Here is a 20,961-nt window from a genome sequence, read left to right as displayed (position 1 = left end):
AATAATAATTAAACTTATTGGCCTTCAATAAACTATTATTACTAGTATTAGAATTATTACTGAAATAAAATTATGACCTCTCAGTAACAGAATTACTGCCCCTCAGTAAAGATTAATAATCAAAATTTGATACTTTTGCTTCAAGCCCAAAGTTGAAGACAAAACTTTCGTCTCAATACATGAACACAAAGGAGGTTGGAAGAAATTTGTTGTGGGCACCCGATCCTCTTTGACATTAAGGTTGGCCCACGCAAGGGACCTGGTGTTACTGCCCTATTCTACCCTCCCCTTGTTCCCTTCATCTTCTATCTTGATTTTACCCACCAACGACGAGATAGGAGTCGTTGGGATAAATAAGCAAGTACAAATAGGCATCAAGAGTACTCCACTTGACCTTCTCGTCGCAGAGCCGCTCATTGTAGATGCCGAGAACACAGAGCTCTTAGTCGTAGGTCTAGTAATCGTTGATAAGATCACAAAGTGTGACGTTCTGAATGTATATATGTCATATTCTTACTCTTTATTACTTTTTATTTAATGTGTTTTAGTTCATTCTGTATGAATACGTGTATAGGAAGAGCTTAACTCGAATATGAGTGATTTGATGATGAAAATGTGATAAGTGTTGCAAATCCATATTGAGCTATGATTCCCTACTCGACTATGACTCTACTTTCCTATTCTCATTCTTTCCTATTTTTAATTTATCGATTCTTTTCAGAAAAGACGAATCCTATATGGACTAGGAGTGGAGCCGTAATGCATTCCTAGAAGAACAAGAAGACTATTTCTCGAGTTTGACAAGGAAAGCTTGTTGTCGTGTGAAGTCAAAGTCATGTTGGATTTGGAGAAGTAGCCCAAGGACAATCTCCCTTGCGTATTTGGTTTCTCATTCAGAGTTGGAGTTAGATTTAAAAATCAAAGTTCATATCAAATAAGATATCAGCTTCCATATCTGATTCTATTTCCTCATGGGGACGGCTAGGGGTATGATTTGCTCTTTATATATAGAGCACGACATGGACATATATTCATCATCAATCCTTGCGCCAAAGTACTAGCTAAAGCTCTGTCCAAACACATCCTCAAGACCAAGAACCTTAGAATGTGAACTATCTAGCCCTTCATCATCTTTTTTGTCCAAAGCTTAGAACCTAGGACATCCATTCCTTGGAAATTTTCGTGCTAGTTTCTTGTGAAGCCTTGGAGGAATAACATAAAGTGTATACGATGAACTTCATCTTTAGATTTCGATTTTTGATGTTTTTGTTCTTGGTTGATTTCTATTTAGGTTTTATTAAAGTTTATTATGATCTTGTCTATAAGATTGTTTTGGATTTTCGAATTATGTAATGAATTAGAAGTTTTCGATTTCAATCTATGATTTTAGGTTTTCTTGCCGTGATGCTTTTTTTCATATACTTAGAGAATTTTCAGTGTGTTCTTATGTTTCATGTGTGATTGATACTTGGGGTTGATGATTGCATGTGTTAATTATCCAAAGGTACAAACAGTTATGGTGCTTGGGGTTAATTAGTTATTTTTTTTCTTTGTGATATTCACTAATTATTTGCTTAGGTTGTTATGTATGCTTGGGGCGTAGCATGACTATCTAGGTTTCGGTTTGGACTTGTGCTTTGAACACGTTTCTCTACTTGTTACTTGGGTGGCACATTAGGGTTAGTGTGTTAGATTTCTTGTAAGGCTCGGGGTTAAACTTGAATGTGTTAAGTGTCAATGTGATAGGATAACCTCAAAAGACCCTAATTGCATGATCAATTCTGAGTTGTTAGAGATACATACGGCATGAACTTGAATGAGATTGGAATTTGTTATTTTAGGTTCATAATGATTTGTTTGGTGATTGTTTGTGTGTTGGTTGATTGATCACTTGTACATAGTAGTTTCGGTTTTATTTTCTGTCCTTAAAGCGTAATCTTCGAAACTTATATCCTATTTGTGAATTCGTTGTTGTTTGGTTTGTGATTCATTCTCTGGTTTGGATCCCCGGCTTGTAACGATATCCTCTTGCATTATACTGCTTGAGGCGACGTGTGAGCGTCTCACAATGAATCCTGTAAAATGTCATCGTTTGTATATAATAAGCAGAGATAGTTCTGTTCCGGGAATTGAAGTGAAATTTAGACTTAAAAGTGTTAACAAATAAAAATGTGGATTTAAAAATATTTATCTAATTATTACGTAAAAATAAAACATAAACTACTGTTTACATGATCGACTCCTATTTTACAAAGTTTCATCAAAACAATCTTAAAAACACATAACAATTACACATTCAGTTTCAATTATGCATTCAACACATATTTACATATTTTTAGTTCCAATCTAATTAGAGCCTTAGCGGTCATCTAATTGTTGTAAGACTTCTTAAGTATTTAGAACTAACTCAGAGCCAAATCCTAAACTTAATGCTAACCCGTTTGAAGACATTCAACGTATAAATTAAACAAGGAAACATATAAGCCCAAAAGTTTTATCAGAGATATGTTAACATGGCGGCGTCACTCACCATGAGATACATGCAAATTTTCAGAATTTTAAACCCTTTAAATTGATACAAACCAAATCTACTCATCGCATGTTTTGATGCGTACCAAATTGGTAGATGAAAATAGCACCCAATATCACAAAAACTGAATTTAAACACTAAAATCGGTTGCACATATCTAAAAATTAACTAAAAACATATAAATGCAATGAAGAATACATGAATTGAATCACATATAAATAAATTGTTATAATATAAGGATTGCAAATTGTCATAAATAACAAATAAAATATGAAATTATTCAACAATATACAAAACCAAAGAATAAACATCCACAAAACAAAAAGATCTTCATAGACAAAGTATCTTAAAGTTACAAAAATACAATGACCCATAGGTGAGTAGTGAATGGAGATGGAGGAAAAGCTGTTGATTTTTGTGGTGAGTTGTGGAGTTATTTTGGCAGAGTTTCGGTGTAGATTTGCAAAGGAGAAGTGATGCCAATGTGAAAAAATGCCACCTATTTATAGAGGAATGAGGGAGAGGGACTGCATGGTTATGGGCTGATTTTTTCTTTCCTTTTTCTTTTCTTCTTTCCTTCACCATTTAATGATGATCATCTTTGTTGGTGACATGCATTCTCCCTTCTTTTAGGCCACATGCATTCTTATGAAATATCTCTTAGTCTTCTCCTTCTTTTTTCTTCTTTTCTTTCCTTTTTTTTTTTTCTGTTTATGGCCGGATGAACCTTCCCTCATTTGAGACTGCATACTTCTTCCTTTTGATCTCAAACATACAAACATAGCTTTGGTTAAATCATATAAATTTTAGAAATCTCATTTTCGAATAAATATCCAAACCAAAATCAATGAAATTAATAGGTGTAATTTAAATAGAGCATAAATTCCCGAAAATCCCATTTTCAACTCAACATTCATAAATCAAGAACTATTTTTCAAGAAAATAGAGACATTCAATTAATCATGCATGCATTTACTTCAAAATAATTATCCACTCACTATAACCAACTACGCCAGGTGTCGGTTTGAAGTTTCTTGACCTTGAGTTACCTCACATCCTGTTTAAGAGACGAGTTTCAATTAACAAATCAACTAAAAATGATTAAATAATAGAATTACGGACTCTTAAACTCGTTCTCACATCCTTGATCTTTCCTAACTAATTGAAAGTTATCCCAAATCTCCCCCGCTTCACCAACACACTTCATCTATCTAAGCTATTAATTTGGCTATATTCTATAAATGGTTTCTTCTCTATAATCACTACCCAACTTAGAGAAATACTACCTCTATAAATGTTTGATTCTCACATATCACCCTTCACCTTAAGTAAAATTGGGAATTCTATTCTACACTCGCAGCTGCACTTTAAACCAACACCAAAACTACCTAAAAAGGTGGCGGCACCGCTAACAGTGGCAGCCCACAACCAAACTCCAACCAAATACCAAATTTTAACAGGTTAATCTACACAATACGCTCAACAACTTTCTCAATTACAACAACAACCAATTTCAACTCAGAATGGTCGAATTGAAACAAATCCGAAAAATATCATTTTCAAAACCCTAGATTGTTCAAACTTCTTACCCACTTCGAATTGGCTCATTTCCTTTTGTGAGAATGTCGATGAGATTGAGATAAGCAAAACTCAACAAGAAATTTGAGGTTTAGTGACTGGAGGGAGGAGGTCTGACCAAAAAAAGATTTCTATGGCGGTGGGCTTGCGGATCTCAACGCTCCTGAACAACGGCGAAATAGGGCCGGCCACCAACTCAAAAATGTCGAGGATTGAGTAAGATTTCGAACGAGACCTATGCACCGGTCTAGTATGATCAGACGGCGACAATCTGACGAGGAGAAGGTGGCGGTACGGGGCCCGAGAAAATCAGCTACTCTGCTTTTTTTTTTTGGTATCTCTCTTTTTGTCTGTCTTTCCTTTCCCAAAATAGAAACTTCCTTCTTTAAAACTCTCCATTGAAAATAGTAACTTTCCGAAAGAAATTTTCCTCCGTCGGAACTCCAATTTAGACTACTCAGAGTCTACGAGTTAATTAAAGTCTTTCTGACCCAAACAAAAGCATAACTGTTAAGATTAGGATAAAAATAATGACTATACCTAAACATAACGGTAATAATTACAATAAAAAATCTAGGTCGTAACAATATGACTAGATGTTGGATGACAAAACTACACTACATAGTCGTTTTCAATTGTATACATGTACTATGATCCTAACCATAATCATATATGTGCACCAAGTTGCACCAAATAAGGAGCAAGTGGTAATATAATATGGGTGTTGTTAAATGTGCCTATCAAATATCTTAGTATACTCAGCAATAAAAAAAAAGTCCATTTCTATTTGTTGGTTGCATCACATAAGATAATTGTATGTGTTTATGTGTGAAGCTACCTACTTCCAAGATTAGGAGGTCAAGTTTTAGTATAGAGTGAAAAAATAAGAATATCGTACTCAAGAGATTGAGTAACTCCACCCTAACTAAATTACCGTGAATAAAATCTTAAAAACACATGCAAGTCTACATTTTTACAATTTAGTGGTGTAAGCCCTTTATAAGCCAACACCACCAAGTGGTAATATTAACAATGGATGGTAGTGAAACGGTTGTTGGGTTTAATTTTAACTAAAATAAGATAAAGTAAAAATAAAGCAACTAAACTAACAAGTGTAGAGAGTAGATCAATGAGAGGAGTAGAGACTTAGGCATAGCACCTACCCTTACTCATGTACAAATGTAACCCATAATTGATGTGAAATATGTTTGACAAATTTTCCCCTAGTGCTTTGATGAAGCTACCAAGAAACCAACTAATCATAAAATTTTATAAAGTCTTTTGGAGCCAAATTAGACCACACAACTTTAGTCCCAATTATATATTACCTTATAATATAAGTGGGCTATGTACTAAGAAACACTTAATATTTCCCGTAAGAAACACTTAATATTTCCCGTAAAAAACACTAAGCCACCACCTAAATTCTACTTATGCTACGGATTCAAGAAGTTGTCAATTTTAAGTTTTTGGTTCGTTAGTTTACTAAACATGTTTTATAGGTGACAAAAGTAGCTAACACATTTAGTATCATTAAGTATAGAAGCCAATAGATTCAAACGTGTAACAACATAAAATTAAATAAAGAATTTACACTGTTGCACATAACTGTGGGTGAGACTAGCCTAGCCTCAACTCCACTACTCACAATAGATAGACAAATACATAAAAGCCATCATAAAATAATAGGATGTGAAGCTTCAAAGTATAGTCTTTTTGGTTTTTCTCAAACCCAAAATACTATACAAATCTACATACACAAAAGAAAGATTAAGAACAAAGCTTCATGAATCTATCCACAACTGTGATTGATCAAGAGGTGTTGAATCTTAGGTTTTGGTTATCAACCCAAGATGCTACATTTTTCTCTCTACACAAGGGCTACACTAAACTACCTAAAAAATGAAGAACTATGATAATTGAAGAATGTGGAGAGGGAAAGAGTTGAGAGTTGGCATTTTTTTGAGTTGTTAGAGTTGTCATCTAAAATGAAGAATCGAGGGTGGAAATATAAAGAGATGAAGAGTTAGATGTGGTAGACAAGGATGGAAGCACAAATAGTGGATCTTGTCTCATAAAATAACCAACACAGCCAAATATATTTTGGTGGAGAAGAAATGGTGAAGGTATGAGGGTAATTAGCTAAAGACAAAACCTAGAGATGGTCCCCTTCATTTATCTTCATCTAATTTGAATTTAAATCCACCATTAATGATTCAACAATGCTCTATTGACTTGTTGAATTCAACCACCACTATATTCCGGCAATCACCTTCTCATAGCCAGACTTTGACGGTTAATTTCATCTTCTAGTGACTTTTTCGCTTTTACTCATTTGACTTTGATTCTTCACCTTATTCCGAAATGTGCCATAAATCCACTCATTTTGACGTGTTTCCGATCATTTCCTCATTTTCCTAGCATGATTAGGAAACATAATAAGAAATAGAAAAATATACAAAAAGGTAAAGCAAAAAAACTAAAAATAAAGCAAGAATGACAAGGTTAATGTTGACCTAACACTATTTTTATCTTTTGTTGCCCTCAATAGTTGATCACTCACAATCCAGTGCTTTCTCCTTCCCCGCTACCTCTACAATCTACATTAGATGTCACCCAATTTAGATCTCTCCCCAATTTATTAGATGCAAGACACAATCCTTTTTGAGTTATTAAGAATTTTTTTTGTTATACTACGGATCTAAGCCAATAACTTTCCAAAACTTTGCATCCAACGTATTATTGACTTCAAGTTTACGTAGAACTTTTATTAGAAAAACTCAAACACTTGAGAAAGGGAGCCAGAAAGTTGGTCAGCCCCTTCAAATGCAAATGTTGAAAGGGAGTTGCTAAATATACCCAATAAATTTCTAACTATACTTAGCAACACAAACATTCAAATTTGGTCCTTTATTTTGCTACACTCAGCAAGAAAATTCAAATCCCAATAAACGCAAAAAGTTTATCGACATAAACTTATCACAAAACTGGCAAAAAGAAATTTTTTTAATCAAGTTTCGCTAGAGCACTGGTCTTGTTTTTCAATTTCATTCTGCATGTTTTATGGGCAATGATCCTCTTCTTTTACATATGCCCATTTTCTTCTTTTTTTTACTCGCCACATCAATCTTAATTCTCAAGAATAATTAAGCTAGGAACGAATGAATAGAAAACATAAAATAATAGAGCCCAGTGCTTCCTGCTCCATAAATTGATCTCTAACTTTTGTGTTTTAACTTTTATAACTTATTTAGCATATATGTTTTGAAGAATCGAAACGAAATAATGAATGGATGAAACTTTTTTTGACACCTAATGATTCATTAATCTCTTATGCTTCATATCCAGATGGTGTATGTACTTGCACCAATGAATGGAATCCGTTTTGAAATACATGATTCATCAATAGTTACCTGAGCTTTTATTCAATGAAGGTGAAACACCTGCTTTTGCGTTGTTGGGTTCATCATTAGAATTAAGGGTAAATTTGGAAAATAACTAAATAGAAATTTGTTGGGTATATTTAGAAGCACCCATGCTAAAATAGTTGGGTGTCAAATCTACCTTTTCTTGTTCAAAGGACAAAGTTGGAATTTAAGAGACAAATTTTTACTGCTAGGTATACCGAGATATTTGCTAGGTACATTTAACAGTACCCATGTAGTTTTTTATGGGTATTGCTAAATGTACCCAACAAATGTCTTAGTAGACCCAACATTATTTTTATTAACATTTTTACCCCAACTTTAGATTGAGAAAACAAATTAAAATATAATAATATATATCAGTTCGTATCTTGGAGAGCTCTTCCTCTATAGCCCTTCACCGTATCACCGTACTATTTTCTGAATTTGTATGTATGAAGAATATGAGAGCACAATTATAAAAATAATATATCAGATTATTAAATAATATGATTATGAGGTTAGGTTAGAGTTGGTGTAATTTAAGAGAAACAAAAATGATTGCGTGGGAGTACTGGGAATCTGGGAAGTACCGAGATTTGATAGAATTTTACGTAAGAATAGTGGTCGCATGGTGGGTTGTGTTGCAGGACTCTTTGGTCTCTCAATCCCTCTCCCACTTACTTCCTTGAACTTCTTAACTCTGTTTGTCAATTATCATCTTTTATATCATATCTTGCAATTCATCATAACTTATGGTCTTTTTGTTGTTTAGTTGAATGAAAAATCTTGAAATTAAGAACATATGTGTGAAATAAAGAAAAAGCGATTGATAAGTTGTTTGGTCTTGAATCCCGTCATCTTCATATTTTTATGGAGAGGTATTGGTATTCTTTGTTTGGTAATGGAAAAATCGAGAGGTGTTGGGTTCCTTTGTTCAAAAGAAGAGGTGTTGGGTTTCTTTATTTGATCACATAAATAATATTTTAAATATATATTTAAATACGAGAGCAGAATGAGAAAAAGAGTGGTAAAAGTTGTAATGTTTGTAATGTTTGGTATACAAAGAAATTTGTTGGGTACATTTATAAGCACCATTTCTTTATCTCTCAGGCATGTCATGTACTAGACTGTCTCAATAAAACTGAACATCAATTTGAGGAAACCCAATTGTAGAAAATTTCACGTGAGATCCAAAAGGAAACGAAGAACACAACATTACTCTTTTGTCTTAGACAAGAAGATTACTTACTGTTGGTGTCATTCCAGGTTAAACCATTGAATGCTCAAATAAAATTTTGTCACCAATCTTGTATAATTATCATGCAATTTTCGGCCAAATTGTTTATAGAGAAGATCTCTTTCTAATTTAGTAACAAAAGCAAGTTATGAGTACTTGAAGACGAAACTCATATGAGTTTAATCATATACCTTGCTCTCCACTTTCCAATAAAGAATCGATTCCTCTAAGTTGGTAAACATATTCACATTCCCTACTTGATCAAATATAAAGGTGAAGCTCATAGGTATTGAGTTATCTTTGTTGCTCCATGAAGTTAACTTCCAATTTTTACCAATTGGCACACTAGGTGTGAATCGTGTATCGAAAGAAGTACCAGAAACATATTGAATCTCAATGTCAGGTAGATGACAACAACTCCGATTAAGATCCTACAAACAATTTTTGGTATTGCACCCTTCCCACAATCCCCATTGCAAATATCGGGTTCTTCCTAAAGTTTATTCAATTGTCTGAGGAATTCGCACTCAAGGTCTCGAGTTGTCAAATGAGAAATTGTAGGAATTATATCGGTCAAATGGTTTCTACTAAGGCAAAGATATAGAGCAAAAAGCACATGCCTTAGAGATAAGGAAACGATTTAAAAAATTGTAAAGGGAGTGTGGTTTACAATTTAGGGATTGCAAATTTCACTCCCCTAAAATTATAAAATTGCCGAACAATAATTAGCAAAGATTCACTACTAGGGTTGGGAGTGGGGTGCTCTTGGGCATGGAAAGCCAGCACCTCTGACACCGTCTCTTCTCCTCGAAGGGTACCATCTTCGACATCCTTGTCGTAGACAAAGGATCCAACTTTTGTCATATCTCTTCTCTTCAAGAAACCCAAATTGGTTTCTAAACCCACAACTCTCTGTAGTGTTCCATGGTTGTAGATCTATAAAGGCGGTTATGTATGGCCAAGATAGTTGGTATCTGGTGACAACCTTGGGCAGGCAATGTTCTTTGGAGTGTGAGGATAGTGGTGATGTGGGAGAGTTGGTATCTGGGTCGAATCTTCATCGTAATTGAATCAGATACGGTCATAGTTATTGTTACGATTATTTGTACACTTTTCTTATTGACATTTGTAGTGCAGTGAGGTCTCGTGACATCAAGTTTACAAGTCATTCTCAATGTGTTTGTACATCTTATTTTCTTTTATGATTTTCAATTTTCAGATGTGTTTTTTTGTGTAATTATGCTTTATCGATTTCTTCAACAGTTCAACGTATTAGTATTACACATTGTATAATTTAGATTCATCTTGTAATATTATTATGTAGCCTTTCTCCTTAAAAAAACAATAGTAAAATTATATTCAAGTAATAACTGACATATCTACGTATGTGACCATTTCTGGTGGGTTTTCTCTCATCTAACATTCACTACTGTTACCATTTATTGATCTGATCTGGGCAAAATCTTATCATTCATTGAAATGGGATTTACAGAGCATAAAGTGCCGGTCCTTCTGACCCAGAGACTTTGAGTTAGCTGTGTCATATGGAATAAATTTATAGTCAAGTCATGATGGCCAAGTCAGCCTTCCTGTTTGTGTTGTGTGCACCAGTCTATGGTTTCCGATCTCCAATTCAATATCCGAAGACGAGAAGCCATCTAAACTATGAGTTCAAAGGAGCTTCAAGTTGTGGAGGCATGTGATTCTGATGATACCCTATTTTCGGGGCAGGTTCCGATGATGATGATGACGCCTGATGAATCATATGTTCTCCAAAACCAGAATGGCAGAAGCAGAGGAGAGCCAGAGCTGCAGAAGAAGCTGAACAAGTTGAGATCAATTAAGCTTGCAAAATCGCCGTCGAGGAGAAGATCCAAGCGCAGATCCAATGATGCAACTGCAGATGATCCCCAGGCAAGTTTACTATTCATTTTTGCCATCTAGCTTTAGTTTTAGTGCTTTGGTTATTATACAAAGAAATTGAGGATCATTGGCTGTTTTTGTTTTTGTTTTTGTTTCTGGGTGGTGGTTTTTCTGCAGAACTCGGGTAGAGTATTGATAAGGAGGTCTAGTTTTAAGCCTGTTAACAATCTAACAAGAATGTCGAGTGTGAAATTCAAGAGCTCTTTGGTGAGGCAAAGCTCTGGAGGAACCCAATTGAATAAGTATAGATCATTATCATCATCATCATCGCCAAACTTTTTGAAGGAGACCTGTTGCTTTAGTGAGAAAAGGACCCAGATTCAGGGAAGTCCTCACTGCTCTTCGGAATCAAGTTGTAATTCAACCCCCAACTCTGTTCACAAGTCAGCTAGATTGTCTAAAGCAAAATCCAAGATTCGTGTGGTTCGGAAACAATCCGAAATTTCTGAATTTCCAGACTTGGGGGTACAAAGAGCCACTTGCTCTTCAGCTCTCAAGCATTGCAAGTCCCCTCCTCAGGTGAAGGATGTTCGTCCAGAAGGAAGTGAATCTGAAGGAGCTTCAGCCACCAAGCCTTGTCCATTTACTTATTGTTCTCTGCATGGTCATCGCCACGCAAATGTACCTCCACTCCAGAGGCTCATTTCGATAAGGAGGCGCTTATTGAAGACTCAGAAGGGAACAATACAGGCAACTCAATCCCCAGAGAGAGCGAAAAAGTCCAGCAAAATGAAGGAAGATGCACCGACTCTCATGGTCATCAATAGAAATGATGAAGTTCATGGAACGATCTCTCCTGTGAGGCGAAAATTGGGCAGTGAAGAGCTCTTGCATGACCTTGCTGAAACTTGCAGCAAAGAAGATGAAGACAATTATGATCTATCTGATGATCCGGAGAAGCTGTTTCATGAAACTTTGGAGGAGAGTCTAAAGGATACGAGTGATCTGACCACAGTCGTACAACATGATTTGGGGTTACCCACATCACTTAGTGATTTATGTTTGGAAGGTTGTTGCATTGGAACAGCTTCTGAAGTCACCAACTCAGACCTAAAAGAAGAGAAATGTGCTGCATCTGGTCTCAATGATGGTGGTGATTTCATTTCCACTGATAAAATGAAGATCAGCAGTCCTAAACCAATTCCAGTAGATGTCGAATCTGATGATTGTACCACTGTCAAGCTCCCTGATGAAGTTGTGAAACCAACAACTGACAATGAAAACCATGAAAATAATTGCGCTTCTGGTTGTGTGGCACCTATGGAACAAATTATAGCCCTTGAGCTAAAACATGGTAGTCTGGTGACTGATAAAAATGGTAATGTGGAGTCAGACAAAAATGAAAGTGCAGAGTGTAGCATGCAAGCAAAAAATAACAAGTATATCAGTATGTGGAAGTTGATGTACAAACATGCAGTAAAGGGTAATTCAGCAGCTGTTGGAAACTATCTCCCTCTTCATGGGGAAGTCAAAGAATATCAAGTAGAAGGTACCAGTGGTGCGCTTGAAACCAACAATCCATCATTTCCTGAAAGTATTGACCATAGAGTGTCAACAAATTCAAGTGAAGGAGATCAAGTACTAGAGCTCTGTCAGAAAAATGCCATTGATATAGTCCAGGAAGCATTTGATAAAATTCTTCTCCCAGAAGTTCTAGACAGCTCATATGATGATGAATCAGTTACTAGTGACATAAACTCAAATGAGGAAGGATTGCAGCTGAGTAATGATGAAGGAGAGGAGCGTAGAATCTTAACTCTTGGTGATTATTCAGATGACAGAATGGTACACAATGCAGAAGAAACACAGTTGGAAGCTGCAAACTATGATGCTCCCAAGGAGAAAGCAGCAGAATACAACTCTGAACAGAACATGCCCAAGCACTGGAGCAGTCTGAAAAAGTTTATTCTTCTCAAGCGATTTGTGAAAGCAATTGAAAAGGTAAAAAACTTCAGTTACCGGAAGCCAAATTACCTACCCTTAGATCCTGACCCGGAGGCAGAAAACATTAATCTACGACGGCTGGCAATTGAAGACAAAAAGAGTGCTGATGAATGGATGCTTGATTATGCACTTCAAAAGGTGATAAGTAAGCTACCTCCATCTCAACAAAGAAGAGTGGCATTACTCGTAGAAGCTTTTGAAACAGTTCTCCCTTTCCCTGATATTACAACTCACCAGAGGTCCAATGCAATACATTCTATTGGAGCAGATCTTCAAGCCTGCAATGGCTTGTTGATTCAAAATGCTCATGAAACTGGTGAAGAGAGTGATTCTGGAACTTCTGCCAGAATCTTGCTCGGCGGTATGTCATGTCCTGAAGAAAACTTACCTGTTAATATGGATAAACTGGCAAGTCCAATGAAATCTTCTATGCTTGAAGAATCGAATACAGGAAACGGGTCCACTAAAATAGCAGTCGATATACCTGCTTCTGGAGACACAGATGAGGAGCAGCAGGGGACACATGCTTCTTTCAAGACTGATGGCGAGGACAAAGTCTTTACCATTAACAATGGTACAGAGTTTCCCAATGTTTCTTCTTCAGGAAGTAAAGGTCCCCACTTCTGTAAGGAAACCTCGTTGAAGCATGAGGAATATGGTAGCACCAATTATGAAGTTCTTGAAAACAGAACAGTTCGAGAATTCGCTGCAGAATATATGACTGTTGGCAGTTTGAATTCTGATGTGGAAATCAGTGATGGAGAGACAGCTGCATTAAACAACAACAACAGGAGTGGTGCAGAATCAGATTTGTCTGAAGCCATGGTGATCTCTTTAGCTCCCATAATAATGACAGCAAGAGAAAGATCAAATGGAAGCTCTCCACCTGAAGAATCTCATTCAGGGAGCAATGCTGATGTAACACATGTTACTCAACTGGAAAAACAGAACTATACGAGGCTATGGTACTTTGTATATAAGCACATGGTATCAAGCATTGCTGAAAAAGATGGAGGTGAACAACGTGATGAAGCAGACGAGGAAGAAGGAAAAAACACAGAAAAATTGCCTTGCACGGAGATGGATCCAAAGCTGAGCTTGACAAATGAGCATCCAGACAATAAAAATAATGAACTCCGCCGTATTGAAACTGTCAAGCTGGTGGAGAAAGCGATTGATGAAATCCTTCTTCCTGAAAGCCAGGATGAATCTGAAGACGAGCAAGCAGATACTAGGAACTTCATTCCAGACCAGGAACCAGCAGTAAATAAAGTTTGCATAGAAGGAAAATCTTTCGCTACTCTTTCCAAATTTTCCGGAGGTAGCTTCAGAGGATCTAAAACGAAAGCAGGAGAAGATCCAGAACAAATATTGCTGAACTCTAATAATGCTGTCATCGGGGATGAAGTCAAGGAAGTACTGATGGTAGAAAAACCAAAACAGAAAATGTCAAAGAACTGGAGAAATCTGAAAAAAATGATTCTGCTTAATAGGTTTATCAAAGCATTGGAGAAAGGAAAAAAATCCGACCCACGAAGGCCAAAGAACATGCTCTTGGAGCCGGATCCTGAAGCAGAAAAAGTTAATCTAAAGCATCAAAACATTGATGAGAGGAAGAATGCAGAGGAGTGGATGCTTGATTATGCACTGCAAAAGGCTGTTGCTAAATTAACTCCAGCTCGGAGTAGAAAAGTAGCACTGCTTGTTGAGGCATTTGAAACAGTTCTTCCGAATAATGGAATTCCAAACCCATTCAAGCCAGAAGTCATTCGCTAAGGTAATAGTGCATATCCTCCCACTTTTCTTCTTTCAATTTATAAAATAAATATATGATGATAATTGCAAAAGGGAGCTCAAACTGCACAAATGTGTGCAAACTAATATTGGGCTTTACAAAAAGATTATGGATATTTTCATTTTCAAACTACACATAATTACATCTACGAGAAAGTACCTATAATATCATCTTGGTGAAAGAAACTTGCAAGTTCTACACTTGTCATGTCACCAGCATATGAGAGGGAGATCATATCCTTTAGTTTTGGAAAAAATCCAAGTGTCTAAGCATCCTTATGTAAGTCCTGCATCGGACAAGTGAAATGCACAGATGATATGTTTTTGGTCTGTACTAATGATAATAATGTTTGCCCAAGTATACCTGTGTTGGATGGTATCAGCTGATCAAATATCTTTAAATAGTGCAGATGCAACAAATTTGTAGAAGCTATTTGGTTGGAGAAACCTCAGTTGAATCACTAAGCTATTGTTTGTACCGTTCGAATGGCAGAAGCATAGGGTATAGAGTAAGTTATTTTCTAAGGAAGAATTGAAGATTGCAAATTGCATGATATAATGGTTACAAATTTGTTTGTTTGGTATTTTGCCTAATACCTGCCGTTGTTTACTTCATTTTGTAATTGCTTCTTTTGACACATACTAAATGATCCCATATGTGATTTTGTATATGCTTCTTTTGATACATGCTAGAATGATATCCCAAATGTGTTGTTAATACATGTAATAGAAAAGACAAACTGAGAACTGTGCAGCTGTTTGAACACATGACATGATTGTATATATGATTTTCGAGCAGATGTTATCGCGGCATTCATGGAATAACATGTCACACATTGGTTTTAAATACACGTACAGCGATAAATTTCAACATTTTAGGACTAATATTGTGCTTGTCCTCCATTACAAAGTCTATTGACAACCAAGGCATGACCTAGTTCCAGTTACTGAAAACTGCAGAGATTGTCAAACCAGGTTTGAGGAAGTCGATGAGATATTATTATTGGGGTAAGAACCCTCATGAAATGAAGAGAGAAATTATGAAAGAAAAATGAGGTACCCTGGGTTACATACCGCATTAGGACCATACAGATCAGGAGACGTATCGTCGTGTCAGTGTCCAACATGAAGTAGATCAATTAAGTAATCACATAACACTAATTAACTGAAGGACGTGAGCAGCTCGTGTTTTCCTTATAACAACAGGAGTCCAAGAATGACAATTTCTGTATTTATTTATTTATATTTTTTAAGGGAGAGTGACGTGATTTCTTTAAGTGTGTTTTGGGGTAGCTTTGGAATGCTGGGCCAAACACATTCTTGTAATCTTGTCTCCGGTATACCTGTGACAACGGAACGAAGTCAAAGTCACTTGGGAAAGTAGAACTATCGAGATATATAAAGTTTTAAATTGTGGTTGTTTATAATCTCTTTAATAAAAATTGGCAAACCGCGGGCTCCTCGGACGTGGAAGAACTCACCTACTTATTGTGGCCATATTAATTTGGAGATATATTGTTTGCTCGGAGCTTATATAGAGCATAAGGCTCCCGAATTTGTATAAACACCGATCAACTCATCACGGAAGAACCAAACATCCAGATTTAGAAAAGGGGGGAATCAAACGTGAAACCTGCACCACTACAACTTATAACGACTTTGGCGACAATCCAAAATTGTCATATAAAGTCTATATTTCTCTCTTCATTCGAAAAGTAACAACTGAAAGTTGTTGCAAACAGTTGTCGCTTAAAGTGTTCTCCCATTGTCAAAATTTATGAAAATACACAGTTATTGCTTTTGCAATATGTGAGACAGTAAATAAAATTTGTCACAAATATTATCTAACAACTCACAAAGTTATCGCTCAATTGGTTAATTTTCAATTTGTAAATAAATTTGTCACATAAATATTACTAGATTTGTAACCTGTGCGATACACGTGTTAATTTATCGCATTTGTCATCTTATAAAACAAATTTTATTTGTCGTTACATGTTCTATTTTGTTTTTTAAAGGTTTTTAAAAACAATCCTTTTGTGTAATTGTGTTTAATGAACAGGGTATTTTTGGTAAAACATAATTTGGTGATTTTTGAAGGGTGCTGGCTTTATAGTAGTAGAGATCTGACAACTCACAATTTGTCGTAAAAATTGCCTTCAGCGAGAAAACTTAGATTGTAACATAAACAAAAAAGTGATGCTCCCTTGAATTTGTTACATAATTAATTTTTTGCAAGAGAATTAAAGTTATCGTATAAATATTAACCAACAATTAAAAAAATTGTCGCATAATTAACATTTTGCTAGGGAATTTAGTTGTCGCAAAATGTCATATAAGCGATAACTATTAATTTGTCACAAATGCCTACTTTATGCGAGAAAGTTAAATTTGTCACAAAACCATTAAATGACAACCAACAGTATTCATTATTGAAGTACTTTTTAGCGAGGAACATCAAGTTGTCACAGAAACAATTACATGACACCTTACTAAAGTTGTCACCCAATTGATTTTCAGCAAGTAAAATTTATCACAAATACGGTATTCGATAACTTGCAGAATATGTCGTCAAAACTGTCTTCAGTTACAAAAAGCAAATTGTCACATAAATAATAAGCGACCATCTTTTCAATTTGTCGCCCAATCAATATTTTACTAGGAAATTAGAGTTGTCACAAAAACAGTAGCTGACAACTGGTAAATGTTGTCGCATAACTAATATTTTGGTTTAAATTTATCGCAAATGCTTACTTTTTGCTTCAAATTGGTTGTCGCTAATGAGATTGTGCAGGACAAATGAAGTTTCCTCGCATTTGTCAAGTTTTTGCAACAGATTTTGGGTTGTCACAAAAAAATTGCTCGTTATTGCTATTATCTCTTATAGTGCACTTGTAATAACCCAAATTTTCATTGTCATTTCTTCTACTTCCTTGGAACTAAAATGCTATTATCTATTTCAAATAGCCTTCATTCGAAGTAGAATTGGGTTCGTGAACCAAAACGCGTTATTCAATTGAATTCATTCGACTCAAGAGTTGACTTCTAATCCGTCGCTCGTTTAAGAAAACTTCATTCACAAAAGTTGTAGAGCTCGTCAATACGAGTTCGTAGACACGTGGCACACTTTAATCGGATGTCTTATGTGAAAATTGTTAGCAACAGAAGTTTGGTTTCTGATTTGGTAAAAGTATAAAAAGGAAAAAGAGAAATAGAAACCTCACAAATATCATTTCATCCTAATCCATTTTCCTCTCTTTGTCCCCGCACCTCTCTTTCCTTCAGAACCAAAGATCTTCGTTTGACCTAACCCGGACCCGGCAGACCCGACACGGCTTTTCTCGCGCCGTCCGACGTCACTCGACCGTGCGACCAGCCCAGATCCGTTCGTCTCCTTCGTGCGCTCTTCCTTGTGCTGGTGGCTTGCACCAGTTTGCATTGAGCGGCGGGAATCGAAGACTGAAAGTTGACCCGCTGACCCGGTTTCTGACCCGGTTTCAGTTCTGCCAATTTCAGTGTTTTCTAGTGAGTCCAAGGTGAGAGGCTTGCATCTTTCGGTCTTGGCTTCCCCTTTGGGCATGATTTCAATAGTTTTAAAAGCTTGGTTTGTAGTTTTAAACTTGTTGGTGGATTTCAAATCTCAAGAACTTTCTGGCCGATTTCTGACGACTTCCCGCCGTTTCGAGCTTGGTAGGGGGTAAGAAAACCTTTATCTAGTTGTATTCTACAACTTTCATGTTGAGGTTTTGAGCACATTTGGTATTCATGGGAGATTTGAGAGTATTAGTGAGTTTGAAGAGCTTGGGGGTTTTTGGGTGATGTTTTGCCGGAAGTGAAGGGTGATTTGAGTTAGAAGTGGCAGGTAGCAGATGCCACAGTGTTAGAGTGATCTCCTGAGGTCATGTTTGGAAGTTAGTTTCGGTTTACGCAAGTGAAGTTGAGTAGTGAGGTATTTTAAGAGGTTTGGCCGGCTGTGTGGGTGTGTGTGATGTTGTGTTGTTTTTGTTTTCCAGTGGAGAGGTAGTTTGTGACTTACATTTAAGTTCCAGGATAGTTTAGGTAAGTTTGAAACTAACCCTTTGGTTGCTTTGATTTGGGAGAAATCTTAATGTCAATCAAGGACTTGTTTAAGTGGGTTTTGGTGACAGTCAAGTGAGTTGAGTTCAATTCTTGTGTTAGTGTTTGGTTTGGAGTGAAGTGTCACTATAATTGGTGGTTTAGAAGTTTAGTTGTTGGTTACTAGCTTGGGTAGGTGGAGAGGTGTTTGGTTGTGGTAGTTTTCGGTTTGGAAGTTCCAAGAGAAGAGTTGTTGATAAGGTAAGCGTTAGTTTGGTTGGGTGAGAGGAAATTCCAAAGCTAAGTTCCTAGACACGTTTTTGTGGTCAAGGGGATTAATTGAGAGTGTTAGAAAGGCGAGATGAGGGCACAAAGCCCTTTGAATTTTTGGTGAGTTTTGAGTTGTTTTATTTATATTCAGAGTTCCTTTTATTAAGTGAAGTTTTCTTGTCTCTTAGGTGTGTGTGGAAGCAAGTGAGGAAGTCTCACTTGAAGTTGCGAAAGCGGAGTTTGAGGTGAGTAAACCTCATTTTATTCAAGTTACACTTGGCGATAACTAAATTTTATCTACTCTTAACTTGTTTATTTAAGTAAAATACTTGATTTAAATATAGTGAGATTGTAATATACTTGGTGTTATATATATGTACATTTAAATGGTAAATATAATGTACATTCCGGTATGATTGTGAATGTCGTTTGGGGAGTTAGTGTTGTGGTAGTGAGATAAATGTTGAGGTTTGCATAGTGCCAAACATGTTGTGATGTTGTTGAGTAGTCATATTTAGTTTACTCATATCAGCTGTGAAGCTGACCGAGTTTGTGTTTGTAATCCCGGTATACCAACCAATAGTGCATGGGGTAATGTTTCAGGCAGTATGTAGTTGTAGTTGGAGAGTCGAGCAGCTGTTAGCAGTTTGCTGTTTTGATTTCAGTTTTTTTAGTTTTGGTGAGGCTATAGTGGAGTCCTACAACTGTATTTATTTACTTAAGTGTAAATAGTGAGTTTCGATTCAAGTTGTAATTGAGTTATTTGTTTGAACTCAAAATCGATATTCCACAGCTATATTGTAATTTCAATTATATTGAGATTATTTTAGAGTGTTAGCGTTCTAAATTTTGAAATTTTACTGTTCAGAATTTAGAGTCGCTACAACACTATGTTAGCATATATATTTTCTCTACAAAAAAAGGGTGACAACTTGACATCATTTTCTTGCATGCAGAAATTGAAATATCAGTGGTGTAAATATCACTGTAAAAAGAAGGATAATGTATTTATTGTAATGTATTTATTTTTATTCAGTTATCGACAGAGACTTCCAAATGCAACGCCACACCCCTCCTTTTCCAAGCTCCAAATCCAAGGCTCCCTTCTCTGCTTCGGGGTTTTTTGTTGCTTTGAATCACAAAGGCTAACCAAAACTCAATTTTCTATCTCCCTTTAAAGACCCTTGTTTTCTCTAATTTCCTCATAATGCAAACACATACCCTTTAAAAAACAACCTAGAAAAGGTCTTGAACTAAGAAGTAAGAAAAAAAATCGAGCCACTAATTTTCTATTAATAAAGTAAAAATGAGAGTTGACATGTTGTCTGGTTAAATTTTTGAACTACTCAAATTGCCCAATCAAAGTTTATGAAACTATACTTCTCTTGGTTTATTGTTGATTGAACATGATGGTAAAATACACACACTAAATCCAAAACAAAAACTCCCCAAGCATAGAATTGAGCAGGGGAGAAGAAAAAAAATTGGGGCAGTTCTAAAATGTTAGTTTGGTCCCAATTGAAGCAAAAACAAATACACACGTGAGTCTGGCCCTTCCGCTCACGCATTGCGTGCGCATGAAGGTTAGTATAAATAAAGCAAGCTATCAAATGAACAAGGTTTTAATAGACCTACACAAAATAAACCGGTGGTTATTCGATCCACGGCATGAGCTTTCACATGGGTTAATTTTCAGCGCGTACTTAGCACGCTTCGTCATGGGTTTCTACGCGCCCCGAAATTTCAAAATCCACGCTTCGTGAATATTCTATAGTAGATTACCCACGGTGTGCACTCTCATCTGTTTCTCTTCCTTCCCCCAAAACCCAGACGATCCAAATCTTTCAAACTGTCGTTGCACATAAGTCCTTGGTATTCTCATCAAATCCAGAGCCAAATAATTCTAATACCTCATTGAGTGGCCAAAGACTTTAATAAGATATACAATTATTGCACCAAGTTAGGCTCACATACCTGACTTCAAGTCAGAAACGACCCGACTCGATCTATAATCTTTCGCCGCCACGATGCAAACCACGACGGTGCTTTCATCGGCTTTGACCTCAACTACACCTTGTTCTTCATGGTCAGCTAGTGAGAGAAATACATAGTGGCATCAATTTGAGGAGGAGATCGAAGCATGTGTGTGCTCATCAGCGTCAGCGTGAAGACTTTGGCGACATATTCTTTGTTAGAGTTTGTGTTGGAAAAAGTGGGGCTCG

At 36.3% G+C, this 20,961-nt stretch overlaps 1 protein-coding gene and 1 pseudogene across 2 annotated transcripts; one reads left to right on the top strand and one right to left on the bottom strand.

Annotated features, from left to right (window-relative positions):
- The window catches only part of LOC126796976 (uncharacterized), a 107,887-nt pseudogene that overhangs the window by 75,490 nt on the left and 11,436 nt on the right, over positions 1–20,961 (bottom strand).
- LOC126798144 (calmodulin binding protein PICBP-like) lies at positions 10,264–15,160 on the top strand. 2 transcript variants are annotated; one of them, XM_050524994.1, is made up of 3 exons: positions 10,264–10,666; positions 10,793–14,396; positions 14,824–15,160. In XM_050524994.1, exons 1-2 carry the CDS (start codon positions 10,418–10,420, stop codon positions 14,393–14,395), a joined length of 3,852 nt encoding a protein of 1,283 aa, XP_050380951.1. In that variant the 5' UTR covers positions 10,264–10,417; the 3' UTR covers position 14,396; positions 14,824–15,160. The 2 variants fall into 2 exon arrangements, with proteins under 2 accessions (XP_050380951.1, XP_050380952.1); XM_050524995.1 differs by having other exon boundaries at positions 14,819–15,160.

This window comes from Argentina anserina, chromosome 6, assembly GCF_933775445.1.
Source record: "Argentina anserina chromosome 6, drPotAnse1.1, whole genome shotgun sequence".
Lineage (NCBI taxonomy): Eukaryota > Viridiplantae > Streptophyta > Magnoliopsida > Rosales > Rosaceae > Argentina > Argentina anserina.
The sequence above is the reverse complement of the archived record's forward strand: the minus strand, read 5'-3'. Positions and strand labels throughout refer to the sequence as shown.